Below are 22,989 nucleotides of genomic sequence, written 5' to 3' on the forward strand. Positions count from 1 at the left end.
ATAAAACACTAAAATCAAGGCTTGCATAACTTGTTTAATTTCACTTAAAATTAGCAGTTCTGTAGAAAAGTTTCTATTCTCTTCAAAGTCAAAAATATAGATCAGGAGGTCTAAAAATAATACTCTTCAATTAATCTGCATTTCTTCTAGCTTCAGTATTTTAAATTTTTCTATAAAGCTATTCTCTCCCCTTTTTATTCCAGACCAGTTCTCATTCACCTTCTTAAAAGAAGCAATGAAAAGCATCTGCTCTTTTTTCTTTTCTAAGACAAGGGTCTAAAAAAAGTCGTTGTTATAACTCAAAAAAGAGGTTATCAATTGTCCTGTGATCCTCTGAGATGATTACAGAAGGAAAAAGCAAGAAGAAAACAAGTTGAAAGTTGAAAATTACTTCTCTGTTCGAAGAATCCAAAAGTATTTTTACTGTACTTGTAATATTTGTCAACGGGTATATATTTGCCTTATCCTAAACTTTAAAAATCAACTATGGCTACTATGCATGTAAATGTAATTTTATTCATGGTAAAAATTTATTTATGGTAATACAAGAGCAAATCATTCATTATCTCCAACCCTGGGAAGAGGGGGGAGGGGATGGAGATGGGGGGGGAGAAGAGCTATACATAGATAAATAAGTGATAGATGGAGGAATAATGAAAAGACAGAAAGAAAAATAAAACTATGATTTCTTATTGGTTTTATTAAAGAGATCTTTCTTTACTTTCTGTTATATTCCTCAAATGCAAATCTCAAGTTAAACAAACCTAATAATTCCTTTTGCATTAGAGAGATATCTTACAAGTATTTACTAAAAGTAGATAAATTCCTTGCTAAGTAAAGTATCAGGGAATTTCTCATATGTCCTTTCTATGCATATGTACTTCATTGTTTGTATCGCTTTTGAAAGAAAACCTTGTCCTGGAATAATAATTTTTTGTTAATCTTAAGTACCCCATTAATTCCTTAGTCATTATTGAACTAGAATTTCTAAGATCATCAAATAAATCATTTCATTTACTTATTGTCATTAATTAATTAACAAAGATTAGACCAAAAGCCTCCTGTCTCCTAAATTTGGTTTCAAATGCATTCATTTTGCATATGAGTATTTCTCTTTTTCTTCAACTAGGTTACTGTCTTCCACTAAAATCACCCTTTTATAGAGTGCTTGCTGCTATTGAATGAACAAGATCAATGAATCCAATACCTAAAATGTAATTTAAGCATTATATGGGTTCCAGCCAAGATGGTGGAGAGAAGCATGGCACTGTTTTAAGTCTCCTGGCTTTCCTTCATAACCAACATGAATCATACCTCTTAACAGTTTTTGGAGCAACAGAAACCACAAAAGAACAGAATGGAATATCTTCCATCAAAGTCTGTAAGGGAGGGAGGGAGCATGGGTGGGCCAAGGGCAGAGAGAACAGAAACCCCATGCAAGGCAAGGTGAGGGACTAATCTAAGAACCTTGGCTGTGGGAACAGAAACCTTTGTGGTGTGGGAATTGCAAAGATTAGGAGAGCTCCAAACCTGCTGCCCAGGATGCACATTCTGTCAGTGAGGCTGGTCTGGACAGACTGAAGGTCCAGTGTTTCCCAGCATAAACAGCACAAAATCAGCTCCAGGTGTTTGCACCTTTCCCATTTGCATAGGGTATAGTCAGATTGACTGTCCAGAGAGAACCTCTGGTGTTTTCAGATTTGCTGACCTAGCCCACTGATTGGGTAGCTTGAGCAGACAGCCCTGATACAAACTTGGACAGAAGGAGTGTGTAGCTTATGTCTTCAAAACAGATAATCTAGAGAGAACTCTGACCTTCCTTACAGATTTGTCCACTGAATAATAATCCCCTGAAGTTCTAATATCTAAAGCCCCAAGTCAGTAAGCAAGTTTCTAGGGTTCTCAACAGTAAAGGCCTATGAGCAATCCCCTCCCCCCAACACAAAACCCTTGGGATAGGTAATAAATCCCAAAAATAGATAAGAAAAATCAGAAAAAAGGAGGGTCTATCAGATGCTACCCTGGATATTAGGATACGAGCTCAGAAAAGGAAGACAGAAGGGATGCCACTATGTGAAGCTTCAAAGAATTTTGAACTGTTTTCTAGCCCAGAAAGACTTCTTAGAAGAGCTCAGAAATTATTTTTAAAATCCAATAGAAAAATTGGGAAAAGACTTACATGAGAAAATAAACATCTTGCAACAAAACAATGACCAAAGAAAAAAATTCTTTAAAAATACAATAGGAAAAATGCAAAAAGAAAATAATAATCTCAAGAACACAATTAGGCAAATGGAATAAGATAACAACTCCTTTAAAAATAGAATTTTCAAATTGAAAAGGAATTGCAAAAGCTAATTGGAGAAAATACATTCCTGAAAAATAGTGAAAGTTAATGACTTCATGTGACACCAAGAATCTGTTAAAGAATTTTTAAAAAATTAAAAAAGAAGAAAATGCAAAATATCTCATTGACAAAACATCTGACCTGGACAATAGATTCAAGAGCGGCAATTTAAAGACTCCTATACTTTCATTATTAAGGAATTGTAGGACTATCTGAAAGCCAGGATCAAAAATGAGCCCAGATAATATACTTTCGGAAATAATAAAGGAAAACTGCTCTGATATCCTGGAACCAGAGGGCAAAATAGTCAAGGAAAGAATCCATCAATCACCCCCTGAAAGGCATCCCAAAATGACAATGGCAAGGGCCATTGTAGTCAAACTCCAGAAAATGTCTTAATTACATCCAAGAATCAACCATACAGAAAAACTATATAGTTTTCACGGGAAAAGATGGATATTTATCAAAATAGCAATTTTCAAACTTCCGACTAAAACTACCAGAGTTGAACAGAAAATGTGATTTTCAAACAGAAGATTTCAGAGATCCATGAAAAGGTAAACAGGGAAAAAGAAAAAAAAACTATTTTTCAATATGATTAAAATGATTACATCCCTAGCAGGGGAAAAAAAAGATTCTCATAACTCTTGAGAATTGTAACTCCATTAGAGGGAATATACTTGGGCCGAAGGTATGGACATTCATGGTATGTCCATGACATTGATGGAATGACTTTTTTAAAAAAATTAAGACATTAGGAAACACAGGAAGGATTGTAAAGAGATGAGAGGAAGGCAGAGGTAGAATGGAATAAATCATATCATATGAACAGGTGCAAAGGACTATTGCAATAGAGGAAAATAAAGGAGGGGGGTGAAAACTGCCTGAATCTCTCTGTCATCGATTTGGCTCAGAGGGATTAACACACACATTCAATTGGGTTTAATTTTACCCTTCAAATTTTAGGAGGGCAAGGGAAAGAGAACTGATAGAAGGGAGGGAAGGAAGAAAAGGAAAAGTAAAGGGAGAAAAGGGAGGGTGCTGAAAGAAGAGGTTGATTTTATGAAAAATTAATAAAATAGATTCTGACAAATTCCTTCTATGGCACCAGTATTGTGCTGATACTGACACCAGGAAGGGTCAAAACAGAGCAAGAAAACTATCAACAAATTTCCCTAATGAATATGGATGCAAAAATTTTAAATATTAGCAAAGAAATTATAGCAAGTCACTAAAATAATATACTACAATCAAGTGGGATCTATACCATGATTGCAGGATTGGTTCAATATTAGGAAAACTATTGGCATAATTGACCATATCAATAATAAACCTAACAGAAATCATATGATCATCTCAATAAATGCTGAAAAAAATCTTTTGACAAAATTCCTATTAAAAACATTATAGAGCATAGAGGATAAACAGGCTGTTTCTGAAAAAAATAATATCTTTCCAAAACCATCAATAAGTGTTAATTGTAATGGGAATAAGTAGCAGCATTCCCAATAAGATTAATGGTAAAACAAAGAAGACAAAATTATTCAATACTGTCTTAGAAACATCAGCTATAGTATTAAGAAAAGAAAAATAAATTGAAGGAATTAAAATAGGTAATGAAGAAACAAAACTCTCACTTTTTGCAGATGATATGATAGTATATCTAGAGAACCCTAGAAAATCACCTTAAAAAAACTACTTGGAACAATTAGCAACTTTAGCAAACTTGTAGAGCATATAATATACATCTAAATTCTCAGCATTTCTATTATTAACAAGACACAGAAGCAAAAGAAAAAGAGAAATCTCATTAAAATTAAGTGCAGACAGCATAAATTTGGAAGTTAACCTGCAAAGGCAACCTCAGAAACTATATGAAAACAACTATAAAAGACTTTCTTCTTTTCACACAAAATCAGATCTAAATATCTGAGCAAATGTCAACAGCTCATGGGTAGGTTGAGTCAATATAATAAAAAAGACAACTCTACCTAAATTAAAATACTTTTCAGTACCATACCAAACTTCCAAATAATTACTTTATTGAGATAGGAAAAAAGTAATTGAATTCATTTGGAGGAACAAAAGGTCAAAAATATCAAGGGAATTTTTTTATTGATGTTTTCCTTTTCCAAATATATGCAATGAAAAATTTTTTAACATTCATCTATATACTGATATCTATTTCTAAGTTACAAAATTTCCTTCCAACCTCTCTTCAGCAGAAGTCAGGTTAGCATTGTACATACATATCTTTGATAAACATGTTTGCAGTGTAGAGATTTTCAGTATTTGGAATTAGGATTCAGGAAAAGAGATACGTGAGATTTTTTTTTAAATGAATGGATATGGGGTGGCTAGGTGGCACAGTGGGTAAAGCACCAGCCCTGGAGTCAGGAGTACCTGGGTTCAAATCCGGCCTCAGACACTTAATAATGACCTAGCTGTGTGGCCTTGGCCAAGCCACTTAACCCCATTTGCCTTGCAAAAAAACCTAAAAAAAATGAATGCAGTGTTCCTCAGATTCTGAAGGATTTTTTTGTTTTGTTTTGTTTTTCTTCCTCTGGATAGTGATAGCATTGCTAGTTTAATAGGGTTGTCCTAGTTCTCTCAACTGCTGAGAGGAATTGCTTCCCTCAGGGTTGATCATCTCACAATGTTGTTCTTAATGTATACATTGTTCTCTTGATTCTACTCCATTCAGCATCAGATCCTGTAACTCATTCCATGCTTCCCTAGAATCTGATCATTTATGGTTTCTTATAGAACAATAGTATTACATAGTATTCATGTCCCATAACTTGTTTAGCCATTCCCCAATTGATAGGCATCACCTCAATTTCCAATTCTTTGCCACTACAAAAAGCTGCTATGAATATTTTGGAAGAAGTGGAACTTTTTCCCATTTTTTATGATTTCTGCTGGGTATAGGCCTAGAATTAGAATTTTTGGGTCAAAGGAAATGTATAGTTTTATTGCTCTTTGGGCATAGGTCCATATTGCTCCACCACAATTGCATTAATGCCCCAATCCTCCCACAATCTCTCCAACATTGATCATTTTCCCTTTTTCTCATCTTAGTCAATCTGATAGGTATGAGGTGGTACCTCAGAGTTGTTTTAATTTGTATTTCCCTAATCAATAATGATTGGGAACATATGATTATATATGTAATATGTAATCATATATATGCATATATATATATTTATAGTTTTAATTTCTTAATTTGAAAACTGTCTATTTATCTCCTTTGACCATTTATCAATTGGGAAATGACTTGCACCCTTATAAATTTAATACAGTTCTCTATATATTTTTAGAAATGAGACCTTTGGGGGTGGCTAGGTAGTTCAGTGGATAGAGCACCAGCCCTGGAGTCAGGAGTACCTGAGTTCAAATCCGGTCTCGGACACTTAATAATTACCTAGTTGTGTGGCCTTGGGCAAGTCACTTAACCCTATTTGCCTTGTAAATACCTAAAAAAAGAAATTAAACCTTTATCAGAACTCCTAGTTGTGAAGATTGTTTCCCAGCTTTCTGCTTTCCTTCTAATTTTGGCAGCATTGATTTTATTAGTGCAAAAACTTTTTTTTAATTTGACATGGTCAAAATCACTCATTTTGCAGTTTATAATGTACTCTATTTCTTGTTTGGTCATAAATTTCTTTCAATAAATCTAATAGGGTATTCCTTGATTTATTAATTTATCTATGGTGTCGCCCTTTATGTCTAAATCATGTACCCATTTTGACCTCATTTTGGTATAGGATGTGAGATGTGTGTCTATGCCTAGTTTTTGCAATACTTTTTTTCCAGTTTTCCTCACTATAGTGAGTTCTTATCCTGTCTTTGGTTTGTCAAACAGTAAATGTCATTTACTGTGGGGTTTTTTTAACCTATTCTAATCCACTAATCCATTACTCTATTTCTTAACCCATACCAAGCAGTTTGGTTTGACTGCTGCTTTATAGTATTGTTTTATATCTAGTAGAGCTAGCCACCTTCCTTTATATTTTTTCACCAGTCCCTTGCTATTATTGACCTTTAGTTTCTCCAGAGGAATTTTGTTACTATTTTTCCTAACTTAGTAAAATAATATTTGGTAGCTTGACTGTTATGGCACATATCAAGGGAATTAATGGGAAAAATGCAAAGTAAGGTGACCTAGCCTCACTAGATCTAAATTTATATTATAAAACATCAGTCATCAGAACTGTCTGGTACTGGATAAGAAATAGAGTGGTGGATCAGTGGAATAGATTAGGTGCAAAAGAAACAGTAGTGAATGACTATTGTAACCTGCTTTTTGATAAGCCCAAAGATTCCATCTTCTGGAATAACAACTCACTCTTTGATAAAACTTGCTGGGAAAAGTGAAAGATATTATGGCAAAAAAGGCGTAAATCAATACCTCAAACCCTAACTCAAGATAAGGTCAAAATAGGTAGAGGATTTAGACATAAAAGGTGCTATAACAGGAGAACAAGAACTAGTTTATCTGTCAGATCTATGGAAAGAGAAGCAGTTTATAATCAAAGAAGAGATATAAACAGAGAACATTATAAAAGATAAAATGGATAATTTCAATTACATTTATCTGAAAAGTGACTCTGTACCACCTAAAGAAAACCAATTCAGCTAAAATCAAAAGGAATACAGTAAAGCGGAAAACAATTTTTTATAATGTGTTTCTGACAAAGGACTCATTTCTAAAATATATAGAGAAATGAGTCAAATTCATAATAATACAAGTCATTCCCTAATTGATAAATGGTCAAAGATATGAAAAGGCAATAATTCTCAGATGAAGAAATTAAAGTTATCTATAGTAATATGAAAAAAGATCCAAATCATTATTAATTAGAGAAATGCAAATTAAAACAACTCTGAGTTACCTCTTCACACCTTTCAGATTGCCCAATGTGACTAACAAGGAAAATCAGTGTTGGAGGTGATGTGGGAAAACTGGAACGTTAAAGGATTATTGATGAATTTCTGAACTGATCCAACCTTTCTGGAGAAGCATTTGGAATTATGTCTAAAGGGCAATAAAACTATGCATACCCTTTGATCCAGAAATACCACTACCAGGTGTATATCACAAAGAGAGATCATGAAAAAGGATAAAAAAACTCACATGCACAATAATATTTATAGCATCTCTTTTTGTAGTGGTAAAGAACTGAAAATTAAAGGGATGCCCATCAACTGGGGAAAAGACTGAAAAAATCAGGGTGTATGAATGTGAATCTTTTCACATTCACAGCTTTTAGAAAGATTAGGTTCTAGGTAATGGCTTAGTTTTGTTTTACATAAGAATTTTTAAAATAGCATATTAAATTATTTTTTAAAAGTTGTGATCATGATCATTGGGGAAGTATCCATAATGATCCACATCTTAGAAATGAATGCTGTATCTCCCAGTAGGTTGCACATTAATTCAAAATGAAGATTATCATTTATTATGCCTTTGTATCTCTAGTTAGAAGCATAGAATTCAGAGAAAAATGCAGAATTAATTATTTCCCTATTAAAATTGAGCAACACAGGCATCCTTGTATATCATATTTTTTCTTAGCCAAGAGTCTAATAATTATTTTGGCTCACATTGGGTATGATATTCAAATATAGTGAACATCTAATCCAATGCCATTATTTGACAAATTATGAGAAACAGACTGGGAAAAATTAAGTGGCATGCCTAAAATCAGAAATGGGGTAATTAAAAAAAAATCTCTACAATGGCCAACTGCAGTGGTAACCATATCTTGAGTTTCATAAAACTACCTCTTATTTAATTTTGAATTCTCCATCTGACTAAAGACTCCTAAACCAAGTTTTCATACTCACTATAACCTCCAAGTTATCTATCCATTCTTATTTCCCAAGTCATCCACCCTTCTTTGGTCCTGCTTCTCACTCTTCACTATCTTCACTTTTAGTTAGCCATTTCAACAAGAATGTAAAAAATATTTGTTGAATTTAACTTAATTTGAAACATAGAAGACAGAATATGAGTAAATTCACAATAGATGACCTCAATCTTTTTAGGGAAATAAAAAACAAAATTATGTTAATGGAGGAGGAATAGAAGTTGAACCAGAGATAAAAAAGAGAAATTTTTGATCAGTTGATGTGTGAAATATAAAATGTCATTTATCAGAGATAAACTACATTGTGCTATACATCCACTTAAGGATCATATTTTTATAATCAATGCAGCTGTGACTTTTTAGATCAGTATTCATCATTTTAGGAATAGAAATCAGATGGTAGTAACTAAGATTCTTTCTGAAATTGTGTTGAGCAACAAAACATACTAGAAGGGATTCGATGGTTGATGGGATAGCATTGTTGAAAAATGCACCTATTCAAGTATAGAAATTAAACTGGAATATTGCTTTGAGTTTATTTCTAAAATGGAATTTTTCTCCTAAGAGATGGAATTTAAAGGAAAAACAAATATTCTGGTGGGGAGTCAACTGTCTGTCATTTCCATAAGACAGTATTAGCAAAAGTTTAATCTCTTACACAATTATAAAGATCAAATATGACTCAAATAAATAGATATGAGAGGATATTCCCTTGTTTTTGAACTTTTTTCAGTGTAAAAATTAATTTTGCTAATTTTTTCTTCTTTAAATATAACTATGTTTATTTCTTAAAATGAGATGACATCAATGAAAATTGATAATGGCATGGCAAAAAGTAAAAAAAAAATCTGGATACTTTTCTCTAGAAAAACTATAGAAATTTATGCTTTCATAGACAATACTCTTTTTGAGTTCCATTTTGAAATATTCACTAATTTATTTTAATGTTCATTAAAATCAAATGAACTGTAAAATAAAAAAGAAAGATAAGAAATGTGTCAAGCCTGTGAAGAGAGGGTAGTGAATCCAGTACTGAAGTAATTTCTGAAAAAGTCAGAGATCACTATAGGCAAAAAAATAATAAAATAAAATAAAATAGACTCAGTGGAAGGGATGAGAAAATGGTAGAGGAAGGACAAAAATTATGTGGTCTTCCTCAGGAAGAGAAAATTATCTTTTTCTTTTCTTTACTCTCATAGCATTTTCCTAGAATCTCTCCTTTAAGAGTTAATATATATTTCCTTACATTATATTTCTGCAAATATCTTATCCTTTATATATAAGTTCCTGAAAGACAGAGAAAATATTTATCTTTATATTTTCCATCACACCTGAAAGAGTACCATGTGAATGGAGTTATTCATAAAGACCTGATAAATTAATTGATCTAAGCCTGAGTAAAAATAAGAAGCCTTTCAAATGGATGCCTTCTAGATACCTAGAAGATACCTGGAAGAAAAATAGAAGTCAATAGATTGAAGGACCTAAAAAAAGTTGGGAAAGTAAAAGTCATACTGTTTTTTTGCTCCATTGATAAGTGGGATAACAAATAAATAATGATACAAACTATAAGTTTCCAGATAATGTAGACTTTTCTACCCTAAATTTGAATATCCAAAAAAGAAACATTTGATGGTAGTAAAGGAAATTATGCAATAACCAAATTTTCTTCAGCTTAACTTTATCTTACATTTTTTATGTTCTTCAAAGCATCAGTCACATTAATTTTATATTAAAATATATTGGGCTAGAAGCATTATAGCAACACTAACTTCATACATACAAAGTATATGCTATTAATTCAAATCTATAGATGCAATGCATCTAATCAAGTATAGAAATTAAACTGGGAATATAGCTTTGAGTTTATTTTTGAAATGGAATTTTTCTCCTAAGAGATGGAATTTAAAGGAAAAACAAATTTTCTGGTGGGGAGTCAACTGTCTGTCATTTCCACAAGACAGTCTTAACAATACACGAGTTACCTTAACCAAATGAATCATGGCATCTGCAAAAAACACCATGTCCATGCCAATCCCACGGATGTTTTCATTGTATACTTGTAGAAACATATTTAAGCGGTCTTTGAGATGATTAAAAGATTCAATGGGCTCATAAATTTTGGGCATATCAACATTAGCTTCCTCTGAGTCTTCACCTAACACAGAAAATCAATTTTAATAATGATAAGAAAAATACACAATCTTCCTTTTTTCTCCCATCTACCTCAATTGACATTTTATAATTAAATAATTTTCTACTACACATAAATTTCCTAAACATTTAGCACCATATAATAAAATAAAATATTTAGTAAAGCCTAATTAATAGGAAAATTTTTATTATTATTATATTTAATTAGTCATTTAAGAAATTGACTAGATGCTATATAGTGAAAAGATTTTCAAACATCCTAAAGTTTCTGTTGATTAAAAAGGCAAAAATTTCATCATCTTTAAGTTGACCTTATTCGTACATATCCATGTAATAATTCTTATAGGTGAGTTTACCCTAAAGAAGGTATTTTGTAGCATTTTTTCTAACCTTTCTTTTAAATGGTTATAAATGACTCCCTGATAAAGTCCTTTCCTAAAATGTTTTATGTTGTTATATTCTTTAATGATTTATAAATCTGAAAATCAACCATTGTCACAAAGAGGAAGAAATAGCATCACTTAAAATCATAGGGGGTTAGACATTTGAAAGTAAGGAAAATGGATATCATGTTAAGTTTTCTCCTTATTAAATTATAGGCTAATTTTTTTGGTTGGAATTGGTAGAAATTAAAATACAAGCATTCTGTCTTACAAATACCTTCACCTTATAGAATTTTCTTTTCTACCAATCTAATTTCAAATAAAACTTGTCAGTTTCTGTTTGTGAGAGAATATTTCCAAATGATATGTTGCATTAAACCTCCTTTTTTAAATTATAATTCAAAAACTTTTGATAGTCATTCATAATATTACCTCCTCTGCCAAAGATTGCCCATCATATCTAATTATTCTAAAAACATAAATGGTATATATAACAAGCTATATTTTTTTCCTAATTGAAAAAATAAATTGAAGTTTATTCTCTCTATCTTGAATTGCTTTTGCTTGGAGAAGGCAAAATAAACCCATTTAAAATCAAACAAGAGAAAAGCTAATTGCTTTTACTTTTTCCACAAGGAAAATAAAAATATCTATTTAGAAAAAGCCATTCAGCCACTCTATCATGGAATTTATTCCATATCAACTTCTATTTCAGCAGTCTCCTGCTTATAATCATTCTCTTCCTTCATTCTGTAATTATATTCTCCCCTTCTTATTTTTTCTCCATTTCAATTGAGCACTGCCCAATGCCTACCTTCTACAGTAGCAAATTCTTAATTTCCTATATGTACAATTTTCACTCCCATTGCACTACACATAATGACTGGAATTAATAGGGATGCTATTCACAACTTATCTTTGTATGTATCTTAATGTAGAAATGTAATATTTCTTGTATATAATTGGAAACTATCCCCTTTTCTCCAATTATATTTTGGGGGAAACCTTTTCTTCATTATTTTCTTAGAATTTTTAGAATTACCTGTTGCTTCAGGTGCATCCCTTAAGAAATCAACAAAGTAAGAATCAACTCCACAATCCACCAAGAGCTTCTTTTCATCACCAAATTCCTCTTCAACCAAATTTGCTAAAGTTGAATCAAACCAGTTCACATCCTCTGATACTGTGAACCTATCAGCAATAACACGTTTACATTCATGCTTCCACAACTTAATCAATACCTGTTGAAAATACAATCAATGACTTATTAGTATATTTTAAACCATATTTGGACATGGCATTTGAAATCCTTTTTTCCATACTTATTTTTTTTATCCTCTGAACATGTAGCTATAGCTTTGTCATGGAGACTTACCCATTATTTATGAAACATATAAAATAAAGAGCCAGAGATCTTTTTTTTCTGCCTGAAGTTACCTTTGATATTTTATTTTAATAATAAATTGAAGTTCATTCTTAGAATTCAAATTTGTTTCTGCTCGGAGGATTTGAATTGAAGCCTATTTCAAATCAAACTATTGGAAAATATATTAATATAAAATAAAGATCAGATTTTTTTATGAAATGAAAAGATCTTTTAAAAGAAATTGAAGTTTATCCTCAGAACCTTATTTTTATTTCCTTTGGAAGAAGGTATTAAACCAAAGTGTGTACACTTAAATTCAATAACCAAAAATATAATACCATTACCCCTTTCATATAAAAGTTTGTCTTTTGTTAGTATGTACAGATGACACAAAGCTAGGAGAAATCTCCTTATACATAGAGTAGCTAATATTCTGATATATTCAGTTCTGGTCACACTATTTAAAATAGACAAGAAAGCTAGAGCAAATATAGACAATGGCAACTAGGATGGACAGAGAAGGAGGTGTGTCGCAGAAAAATGAATTAAAGAAACTGGTGAAATTCAGACTAAAGAACAGAAGATTTGGTCAAGGAGTATATGACATTAGAATTTCAGAAAAGGCATTAAATACTTGCAAAAGAAAAAAATCTGAAATGAGAATTAGCAAGAAAATTCACTTTCAAATGCTAAAAAACAGTGAATAAAGTAAAGACAGTCCAATATAAAGCAATCCAATATAAGTCAGTATAAAGAAAAATGAACAACAAAAATTATAGATAAATGGAATGATGAAGTAGTTTGTAGATTAAGGATGCATTAATGTAAAGAAACTAGAAAGCAAAAGGAAAGCAGAATGGAAAGCATTGGGATTACTATCAGCAAGGTGTAGAAATAAATAAAAATATTTCTTTAGAGAATGGTGAATCACAGCTCACCTGAACCAAAAAAAGAAAAAGAAATAAATAATTTGATAAGCATCAAAAATGTCTCTAAGGCATAACAGTGGTGCCTGGAATTATATCAATATATCTTAGACTTTTCTTGACTCCAAATAGAACAATTATTCTTTGGTTTAATATAATGATAATCTCATAATTCAAAAAGTTAAAGAATAAAGAGGAACTGTACTGAGAGGAATTGGTTGCTAAGAATAGATCAAAACTACATACAGAAATGACTACTTTTGTCTTGGATTCCATCATCATTAAAGGGAAAAAAGGCCAGTCATACCCGTAAAGCATCATAGATTTGAGGAGAGAGTTCTAAATGTTCAAGAAAACTTAAGCAGAAATTTGCGTCTTGAAATTCTGCAGGAAAAATCAGTCCAAGAGGGAAGTTTAAAAAGATATCAAAAACAAAATTCTTTCAGCACAAAAAGAAGCAATTTCAGTGAGAAAGAGAAGGGGCTTTTTCAAAAGTCTATATATTGCTGAACTGTATGCCAACAAATTGGATAACCTGAGTGAAATGAATGCATATTTACATAAATACAAACTTCCCACATCAACAGAAGAAGAAATAAAATATTTAAATAACCCCATTTCAGAAAAAGAAATTAAAGAAGCCATCAATTAAATCCCTGAGAAAAAGTCTCCTGTTCCAGATGGGTATACAAAGTGAATTCTACCAAATATTTAAGGAACAATTAATTTCTATGCTACATAAATTAGTTTAAAAAGTAGGAGGAGTTCTATCAAACTCCTTTATGACACCAACATAGTACTGATACCTAAACCAGGAAGAACCAAAATAGACAAAGAAAATTTTAGACCACTAAATCTTAAAAAAAATTTAGCAGTGAGACTACAGGATAATATATCATGATCAGATAGGATTTTTACCAGTAGACAGGGATGATTCAACATTAGGAAAACACTCAACAAAATTGAACATATTAATACCAAAACCAACAGAAATCATATGATTAGCTCAATAGATGCTGAAAAAGCTTTTGATAAAAAAACTTCCATTCCTATTAAAAATACTAGAAAATTTAGGAATAAATGAAGTTTTCCTTAAAATAATAAATCATATCTATCTAAAACCATCAACAAATATTATATGTAATGGGAATAAACTCAGAGCATTTCTAACAAAATCAGGAATGAAACAAGGATGCATATTATCACCCTTACTATTCAATAGAGTCTTAGAAATGCTAGCAGTAGAAATAAGAGAGGGAAAAAAAATTGAAGGGACCAGAATTGTCATTGAGGAAGCAAAGTTTTCACTCTTTGCAGATGATATGAGAAAATCATCTAAAAAACTCCTTGAAAAAATTAACAAATCCAGCTAAGTAGCAGGATATAAAATAACCCCACATAAAATCAACAGCATCTGTATTTATGTACAAAACCTAAGAGCAAGAGATAGAAAGAGAAATTCCATGAAAAGTAACTATAGACAACATTAAACACTTGGGAATCTACCTCCCTAGGAAAACCCAGAAACGTTATGAAATTATAAAGCACTTCTCACCCAAATATCTAATTTGGAAAAATGTCAATTTCTCATGGTCAGGTCAAGCCAACATAATAAAAATGACAATTCTATCAAATTAAATTACTTATTCAGTGCCAATACATCAAACAAAAAAAAAAACTACTTTTCCAAACTAGAAAAAAATGACAACAAAATTCATCTGGAGCATCAAAAGGGCAAGAATAGCAGGGGAACTGAAGGGAAAATCATGTAAAGGAAGGTACACTAGCTCTACCAGATCTAAAACTAAACTATAAAGCAACAGCCAAAAAACTGTTTGGTACTAGTTAAGAAATAGAGTAATGGATCAGTGGATTAGGATCGGGTTTGGGGTTTTTTTTTTTAGTTTTTTTTTTTTTTGCAAGGCAATGGGGTTAAGTGGCTTGCCCAAGGCCACACAGCTAGGTAATTATTATGTGTCTGAGGTCAGATTTGAACTCAGGTACTCCTGACTCCAGGGCCAGTGCTCTATCCACTGCACCACCTAGCCACCCCTAGGATAGGTTTAAAAGAAACCACAGTAAATGACTACAATAATCTACTGTTTGACAAACACAAAGACATCAGTTTCTAGGATAAGAACTCACAATTTGACAAAAATTGTTGGGAAAACTGGAAAATAGTATAGTTAAAAACTAGGCTTAGATCCTCATCTCACATCTATACCAAAATAAGGTCAAAATGAGTATAGAATTTAGACAGAAAGGACAACATGATAGAGAAATTAACAGAGCAAGAAATCTATCAGATTAATGAAAAGGGGATAAATTTATGACCAAAAAAGTATTAGAGCACATTATAAACTACAAAATGAATGATTTTGACTATATCAAAATTAAAAGTTTTTGCACTAATAAAATCAATGCTACCAAAATTAAGTAGAAAACTGGGAAAATCTTCACAACCAGGAGTTCTGATAAAGGTCACATTTCTAAAATATATAGAGAATTGCATCAAATTTATACAGTTACAAGTCATTCCCCAATTGATAAATGGTCAAAGGAGATGAATAGTTTTCAAATGAAGAAATTAAAGATATATACAATCATATGAAAAACACTACAAATAATTATTTATTAGAGAAATGAAAATTAAAACAATTATGAGATAACACCTCACAACTATCAGATTGGTTAAAATGACAAAAAGGGAAAATGATCAATGTTGGAGAGGTTATGGGAGGTTTGGAACATTAATGCAAGGTTGGTGGAGTTGGAAAGTGATCCAACAATTCTGGAGAGCAATATGGAACTATGCCCAAAGAGCAATAAAACTGTTCATTCCCTTTGACTGAGAAATTCTAATTCTAGGCCTATATTGAAAAAAAATCATAAAAAATTTGAAAAGTCCCACATGTTCCAAAATATTCACAACAGCACTTTTTGTTTTGACAAAGAATTGGAAATTGAGGGGATGTCCATCAATTGGGGAATAGCTAAACAAGTTATGGAATATTATTTTGTTCTATAAGAAACCATAAATGGTTGACTCCAACAGAAGTATGGAATGAGTTATAGGATCTGATGCTGAGAGAAAGGAGAAGAACCAAGAGAACAATGCAATTTATAACAACATTATAAGATTATCAACCTTGATAAAAGCAACTCCTCTCAGCAGTTCAGAGACCTAGGACAACCATATTAGATCAGTTAAGTACAATGCAATCCCCATCCAGAAGAAGAAAAATAAAGCAAAACAAGGAAAGACTAAAAAAAAAACTTTTTAAAACTTCAGAATCTGATGAACTCATTATAAAAAATATCTCTTATGTATCTCTTTCCCTGAATCCTAATTCCTCATACTAAAAACGACTAATCTGCAAACATGTTTATCACAAATATGCACGTATTATGTTAACCTGATTGCCACTGGGGAAGGGGGGTGGGAAGGGATGGTGAAAGGAAATTTCGTAACTTAAATATGTACATATGTATGAATGTTAAACTTTTATAACATGTAGTTATAAAAATAAAATATCAATAAAAAAGAAATCCATGTAAATAGGAAGCTCATCAACAACAATAGATTTTTATTATAAACAAATGTAAAAGACAAAAGCAAGTAACAGAAAATACAAAAGTTAGTCAGACTTATGTGGAAATATTTTTAACATGCTTGCACATGTATAGCTTATATTAGATTGATCACAGTCTTAGGAAGTGGAGTAAGAGATTGGAAGGAGAAAAATTTAGAACTTAAAAAAAGTATAAAAATGAATGTTAAAATCTATCTTTTCATATAATAAGAAAAAATAAAACTCTATTAAAAAATCAGAACCTGGAAGACTAAAGTCAGGAGCGTGATCTTTAAAGTGAACTAAACTTGGGTAAATGCCATAAAAAAACCAAAAGGATTGATGTTTTTGTAGAAGAGGACTTTTTTTTAAAAGTACGGAACTGCTTTTTGGATGATAATACAGATGATAGTAGTCAAAAATGTTCAATCCTTATTTTGTTTCTGTTATCTATACCAAGGAGAACAAAATTTAAACAGGAAAAGAGAAAACAGGAATACCTAATATAAAGAATTAAATACCAAATTTACTAGAGAAGTAAAGAGAAAGCATCTACCTATTTTTAAGTTCAAGCCATAAGCCTCAAGGAAACTGTAAATTAGATTACTGAAGGAACATTTCATGTAACTATAAAGCAATTGTCCATGAGCTTTGATAGATCAGAGTGTGTAAGGAAGTTCTGCAATCTTTAAAAAAATATTCACCTATTTTCTTTTCTGGAGATGAGGGAACAATAAAGAGGATAAAATTTACAAGACAGATTAACACTTCCTTGGAAAATTTTAGGGCATACTATCACTTAGCTCATTAGTGATCAGAGAGGAAGCATGAGATACCAGATCAAGTTCTGGGTTGAGGTAGAATAAATTAATCAATTAGCAACAATTTATTAAGAAGCATGGCACAAGGAAAGCAATGTGATTAAATAATTAAACGATTTTTATTCTTACTAACTGCATGATCTTGGGCAAGTCATTCAACATCTTGTCTCAGTTTCCTCATCTCTAAAATGGGAAATTTAAACTAGATGGCCATTAAGATTTCTTCTAGGGGGCGGCTAGGTAGCGGCTAGGTGATGCAGTGCATAAAGCACCAACCCTGGAGTCAGTAGTACCTGGGTTCAAATGCGGTCTCAGACACTCAATAATTACCTAGCTGTGTGGCCTTGGGCAAGCCACTTAACCCCATTTGCCTTGCAAAAAAAACCTAAAAAAAGATTTCTTCTAGTTTTAGATCTATGTACCATAAACACCTGCTTAGAGTCCAGATATTGTGCTACAAGTTTGAGGACAGAAAGGCAAAAATATTTAAAATCCTTATTCTTAAAAAAAGTTTAAGTCATATTGGGGAGAAGCATTTCAAATATAAATACATAGGTAAGAAAAGTGACTGACACTGTGATTTTACAAATATGTGGGAAATCACACGTAAGGAAAATCCTTCTACCTCTACAAAGTCAAGTCAGCACATTCACTGCAATTTACAATTTTAATGAATTGACTAGAGCATGAAGAGTCACAAAACCAGTACATGTCACAGGAGAAATTGGAATATCTTCTTGGCTTGAAGAGGTTCCTATCTGTATTCCACACCTCACCATATAAGCAGATACAGAATAAATATAAACTAAATAATACAAGTAGTTAGATATGAAAAGAGGCTCAGAGAAATTGTGATTCCCCAAGTTTATGAGGGTAAAAAAATGAGAGTGATGATTAACAAAACGTTTGACTCTAAAACTAGCATTTTTTCCAACCATCACAGCTCCTTTAGAAGAATTTAATACTTATAATGAAAATAATGTGGCTTATTTTGTCAATATAGACAAAAAAAATAAGGTCTAAAGAGTCTATGCCAAAGTCCATTCATTTTTCAGTCATGTCTGAATTTTTATATTCCCATTTGGGGTTTCGTTGGCAAATATACTGAAGAGGTTTGTCATTAGAAAGAGGGAACTGAATTAAATAGGGTTAAGAGATTTAGCATCATACAGTTACTAAGTATTTGAGGTCAAGATGAATATTTGAGACTGGCACTCTAACTTCTGTGCCACCTAGCTGCCCCAAAGAATGGGGGTAAGAGGGTAGATCAGAGATGGTGGAAAGAATCCAGGAACTCTCCTAACTCTCCGCAGCTTTCCTTGGTAAAAACATTAGTCAAGCCTCTAAAAGGATTTTGGAGCAATTGAACCTACAAAGACAGAGTGGAGCATTTTCCAGTTTAAGATAACTTGAAAGGATTTCAGAAAAGATCTTTTTTTTTGTTCAAGTGGAGGAGGGACATGGCCCACTGCAGGGAACAAAGACCTACACAGGGAGCAGAGACTAGCATAAGTGGGGTGTGGAAGAAGCCAGTGGGAAGCTCTCAGTCACAAACATCAGGAACTAAGATCCTACAGCTGCTCATCAGGCCAATGGCATGGCAGGTTTATTGTGATAGCTCTAACACTGGTTCCTACAGCAAAGTGAGAGCCTTAGAACTCTTGCACAGCCAGCACAACTAGCCCAAGCAAAGCAAACCACTAGCATTGAAAGTCACGGAAAGTTTATGAGGATGTCTCTCTCCCAACATGAGAAACTTGGAACAGCACCCCATATGGTCCCAGAGCAAATTCAAAATAAGAAAAATTAAAAAAAAAACAAAAGCCATGACCATAAAGAGGCACTTTAACTATAAGAAAGATCACAACACCATCTCAGAATGAAATTTAAAAAATACTGTACGTGAAAGTCCAAAGGGGAATATGAATTGGTCTCAAACCAAAAATGGCCTCTTGGAAAAGTTCAAAAAAGATTTTAAAAATCAAATAGAAAAATTGGAGAATGAATAGCTTGGAAATTCAATAGCTTGGAAAATGAAGCACAAAAATTGACTAAAGAAAACAAGTCCTTGAAAAATACAAAGGGAGGGCGGCTAGGTGGCACAGTGAATAGAGCACCAGCCTTGGAGTCAGGACTACCTGGGTTCAAATCTAACCTCAGACACTTAATAATTATCTAGCTGTGTGGCCTTTAGCAAGCCACTTAACCCAATTGCCTTGAAAAATCTAAAAATAAATACAGAGGGAAAATGCTAAAATAACCAAGATGATGGCATAAAGCTAGGAAGGTCACAGAGCTTTTCCAGAAGCAACTTTGAATGAAACTTCCTTTTTTAATTTTTTTAGTTTTTTCAAGGCAATGGGATTATGTGGCTTGCCCAAGGCCACACAGCTAGGTAATTACTAAGTGTCTGAGGTCAGATTTGATTTATGAATTGGTCTCAAAAGGATTTGAAAAATCAAAACAAGGAGAAAACAACTGGAGAAAAGAATTGAGTCATACAGGAGAATTATGAAAAATTGACTAAAAAAATTTCAAAATAACATAAGCCAAATGAGAAAAGAAATCAATTATTCTCAAACTAAAATTAACCAATGGAAATGGAAACACAAAGACTAACTGAAGAAAATGAAACATTAAAAATTAGAATTGGACAAATAGAAATGAATGAATCTGTGATACTCTAACATCCTGTCAAACAAAAATAAAAGGCTGAAAAATAGAAGAAAATTTAAGGTACCTCTAGGAAAAAAAGAATCAATGCAGAGATACAAGAGAGAATTTATGATTCATAGGCTTAACTGAAAGCCATCATCAGAACAAGGACCTGGGCAAAATTTTGCAGGAAATTACAAGGAAAAACTGCCCTAAGATCCTAGATCATGAAGATAAAATAGTCCTTGAAAGAATTCATCGATCACCCCCCAGAAACAGATTCAAAAGTAAAAACTCTAAAAACTATTGAAACTAAATATTAGAATTCTCAGTTAAAGGAGAAAATACTACAAACAGGCAAAAAGAAGTTATGTAAATACCAGGAAGACAGTCAGGATTATGTAGTTTATCAATTTCAAAATTAAAGGATCAGAGGGCTTGGAATATATTATTCCAGAAGGGTCAAAGGAGTCTGGCTTACAACCAAGAATCAACTAGCCTGCAAAATTTGGCATATTCTTTCAGGGGAAAAGATGATCATTGGACAAAATAGAATACTTTTGAACTAACCTGAAAAAACGACCAGAACTGAATAAAAAAATTGATCTTCAAATACGAGATTCAAGAGATGAGCAAGAAGATAACCAGAAAGGGGAGGAAGTGTTAGTCAATAAGACTACACTTTCTATGTAACTACATGGGAAGACAATACTTATAACTCTTGAGAATTTTATTTCTCTTAGGACAGTTGAAAGAAGCATACTTAGAAAGAGGGTATGGGTATAATTTGGCTGTGATGTGACCAAACTTTTAACTCTTGAATGTTGTATTTCTATTGAGTCAGCTAGAGGGAGGGTACTTGGAAAAGAAGTGTGGATATAAATTGACTGTGATGGAGATGAATATAATTTTAGAAATGATAGACATGAAAGATTTCTGAAAAAAATTGAATGGGAATAAAAAGGAATATACTTTCTTCTTTGTGGTAAAGGGAACCTAACCAAAATGTAATCATGTTTTAGGGTATAAAAACCTCACAATCAAAGCAGAAAGACAGAAATATTAAAGGTATCCTTTTCAGATCATAAAATTACAATGCAATAAAATTACACGAAATAAAAATTACATGAAAACAAGTTAAAATTTAATTGGAAACTAAATAAACTAATATTAAAAATTAAATAGATCAAACAAAAAGACATAGGAAATAATCACCAAGTCCATCTATGAAATGACAAAGGTGAGACATCATACCAAAATTTGTGGGACAAAGTGTTATTAGGGGAAATTTTATATCTCTGTTTATATGAAAAAAGAAAGAGATCAATGAATTGGGCATGCAGCTAAAAAAGTTAGAAAAAGAATAAACTAAAAATTTCCAATTAAATACCAAATTAGAAAGTCTGAAACCAAAGGAAAAATTAATAAATTTGAAAATAAGAAAACAATTGACTAATTAATAAGACTGAACTTATTTTATAAAATACAATAAAATAAACTTTTAAGTACATTAAAAAAGAAAACCTAATTACCAGTATCAAAACTGAAAAGTGTGAAATCACTACCAATGAAGAGGAAATTAAAGAAATAATTCAGGGTTATCTTGCCCAAATTATGTCAATAAATTTGGCATCCTAAGTGAAATAGGTGAATATTTACAAAAATATAAATTGCCCAGATTGACATTAATGAATGCCTTAAGAAAAAAATACAGCATTTAAAAAAACAACTCCAATTCTATATAAACTATTTGAATAAATAGGTGGAGTCCTGCCAAATTCCTTTTATGACACCAACATGATGCTGATAACTAAACCAAGAAGAGCCAAAGCAGACCTAGAAAATTATACACCAATCTTCATAATTAATATTGATGCAAAAATTTTCAATAAAATATTATCTAAGTGATTCCAGCAAATTATCACTAGGAAAATATACTATGATCTGGTAGGATTTTTGCCAGGTATGCAGGGATGATTCACTATAAGGAAAACAGTCAACATAATTGAACAGATCAACAAAAATTAAGTGAAATAATGATTATCTTAGTAGATGCTGAAAAAACCTTTAACAAATACAGCATCCATTCTTATTTAAAAAATACTAGAGAATATAGGATTAAAAGGAGTTTTCCTTAAAATGATAAACAGCATCTATCTAAAACCATCAGGAAACATTAAATGTAATGGTGATAAACTAGACCCTTCCCAATAAGAGGAGGAATGAAACAAGAATGCCCATTATCATCACTTTTATTCAATATTGTCCTAGAAATGTTATCTTTAACAATAAGAAAATTGAAGGAAACAAAACTTTCACTCTTTGCAGATATTATGGTATCTTTAGAGGACCCTAGAAAATCAACTAAAAACTTCTTGATACAATTAGAACTTCAGTAAAGTTGAAAAATAAAAAATAAACCCACAAAAATCATCAGCATTCCTATAAATTACCGACAAAGTCCAGGAGCAAGAGATAGAAAGAGAAATTCCCTTTAAAAAACTGTAGACAAAATAAAATTCTTGGAAATCTACTTCCCAAGACAAACTCAGCAACTATATGAATATATTTATAAAACATTTTTCACAAAAATAAAATCAGACCTAAACAATAGGAAAATGTCAATTGCTCATAGTTAGACTGAGTCAATATAATAAAAATAACAATTATAACTAAATTAAATTTTTTTATTCAGAGCCAAATCAATCAAACTACCAAAACTTATTTTACAGAAAAGGAAAAATAGTAACAAAATTCATCTGGAGGAGCAAAAGATCAAGAATATCAATGCAGGGGGGCGGTTAGGTGGTGCAATGGATAGAGCACTGGCCCTGGAGTCAGGAGTACCTGAGTTCAAATCCGACTTCAGACATTTAATAATTACCTAGCTGT

General features: G+C 31.9%; 1 protein-coding gene across 1 annotated transcript in view; it reads right to left on the bottom strand.

Annotated features, from left to right (window-relative positions):
• Positions 1–22,989, bottom strand: part of DNAH5 (dynein axonemal heavy chain 5) — a 302,769-nt gene that overhangs the window by 100,241 nt on the left and 179,539 nt on the right. Inside the window, exons 51-52 of the mRNA XM_074202020.1 lie at positions 11,800–11,998; positions 10,206–10,378 (exon numbers count right to left, since the gene is read on the bottom strand). Of these exons, the coding sequence (XP_074058121.1) occupies positions 10,206–10,378; positions 11,800–11,998 (372 nt within the window). The remainder of the gene's footprint in view (positions 1–10,205; positions 10,379–11,799; positions 11,999–22,989) is intronic.

This window comes from Macrotis lagotis, chromosome X (assembly GCF_037893015.1).
Source record: "Macrotis lagotis isolate mMagLag1 chromosome X, bilby.v1.9.chrom.fasta, whole genome shotgun sequence".
NCBI lineage: Eukaryota > Metazoa > Chordata > Mammalia > Peramelemorphia > Peramelidae > Macrotis > Macrotis lagotis.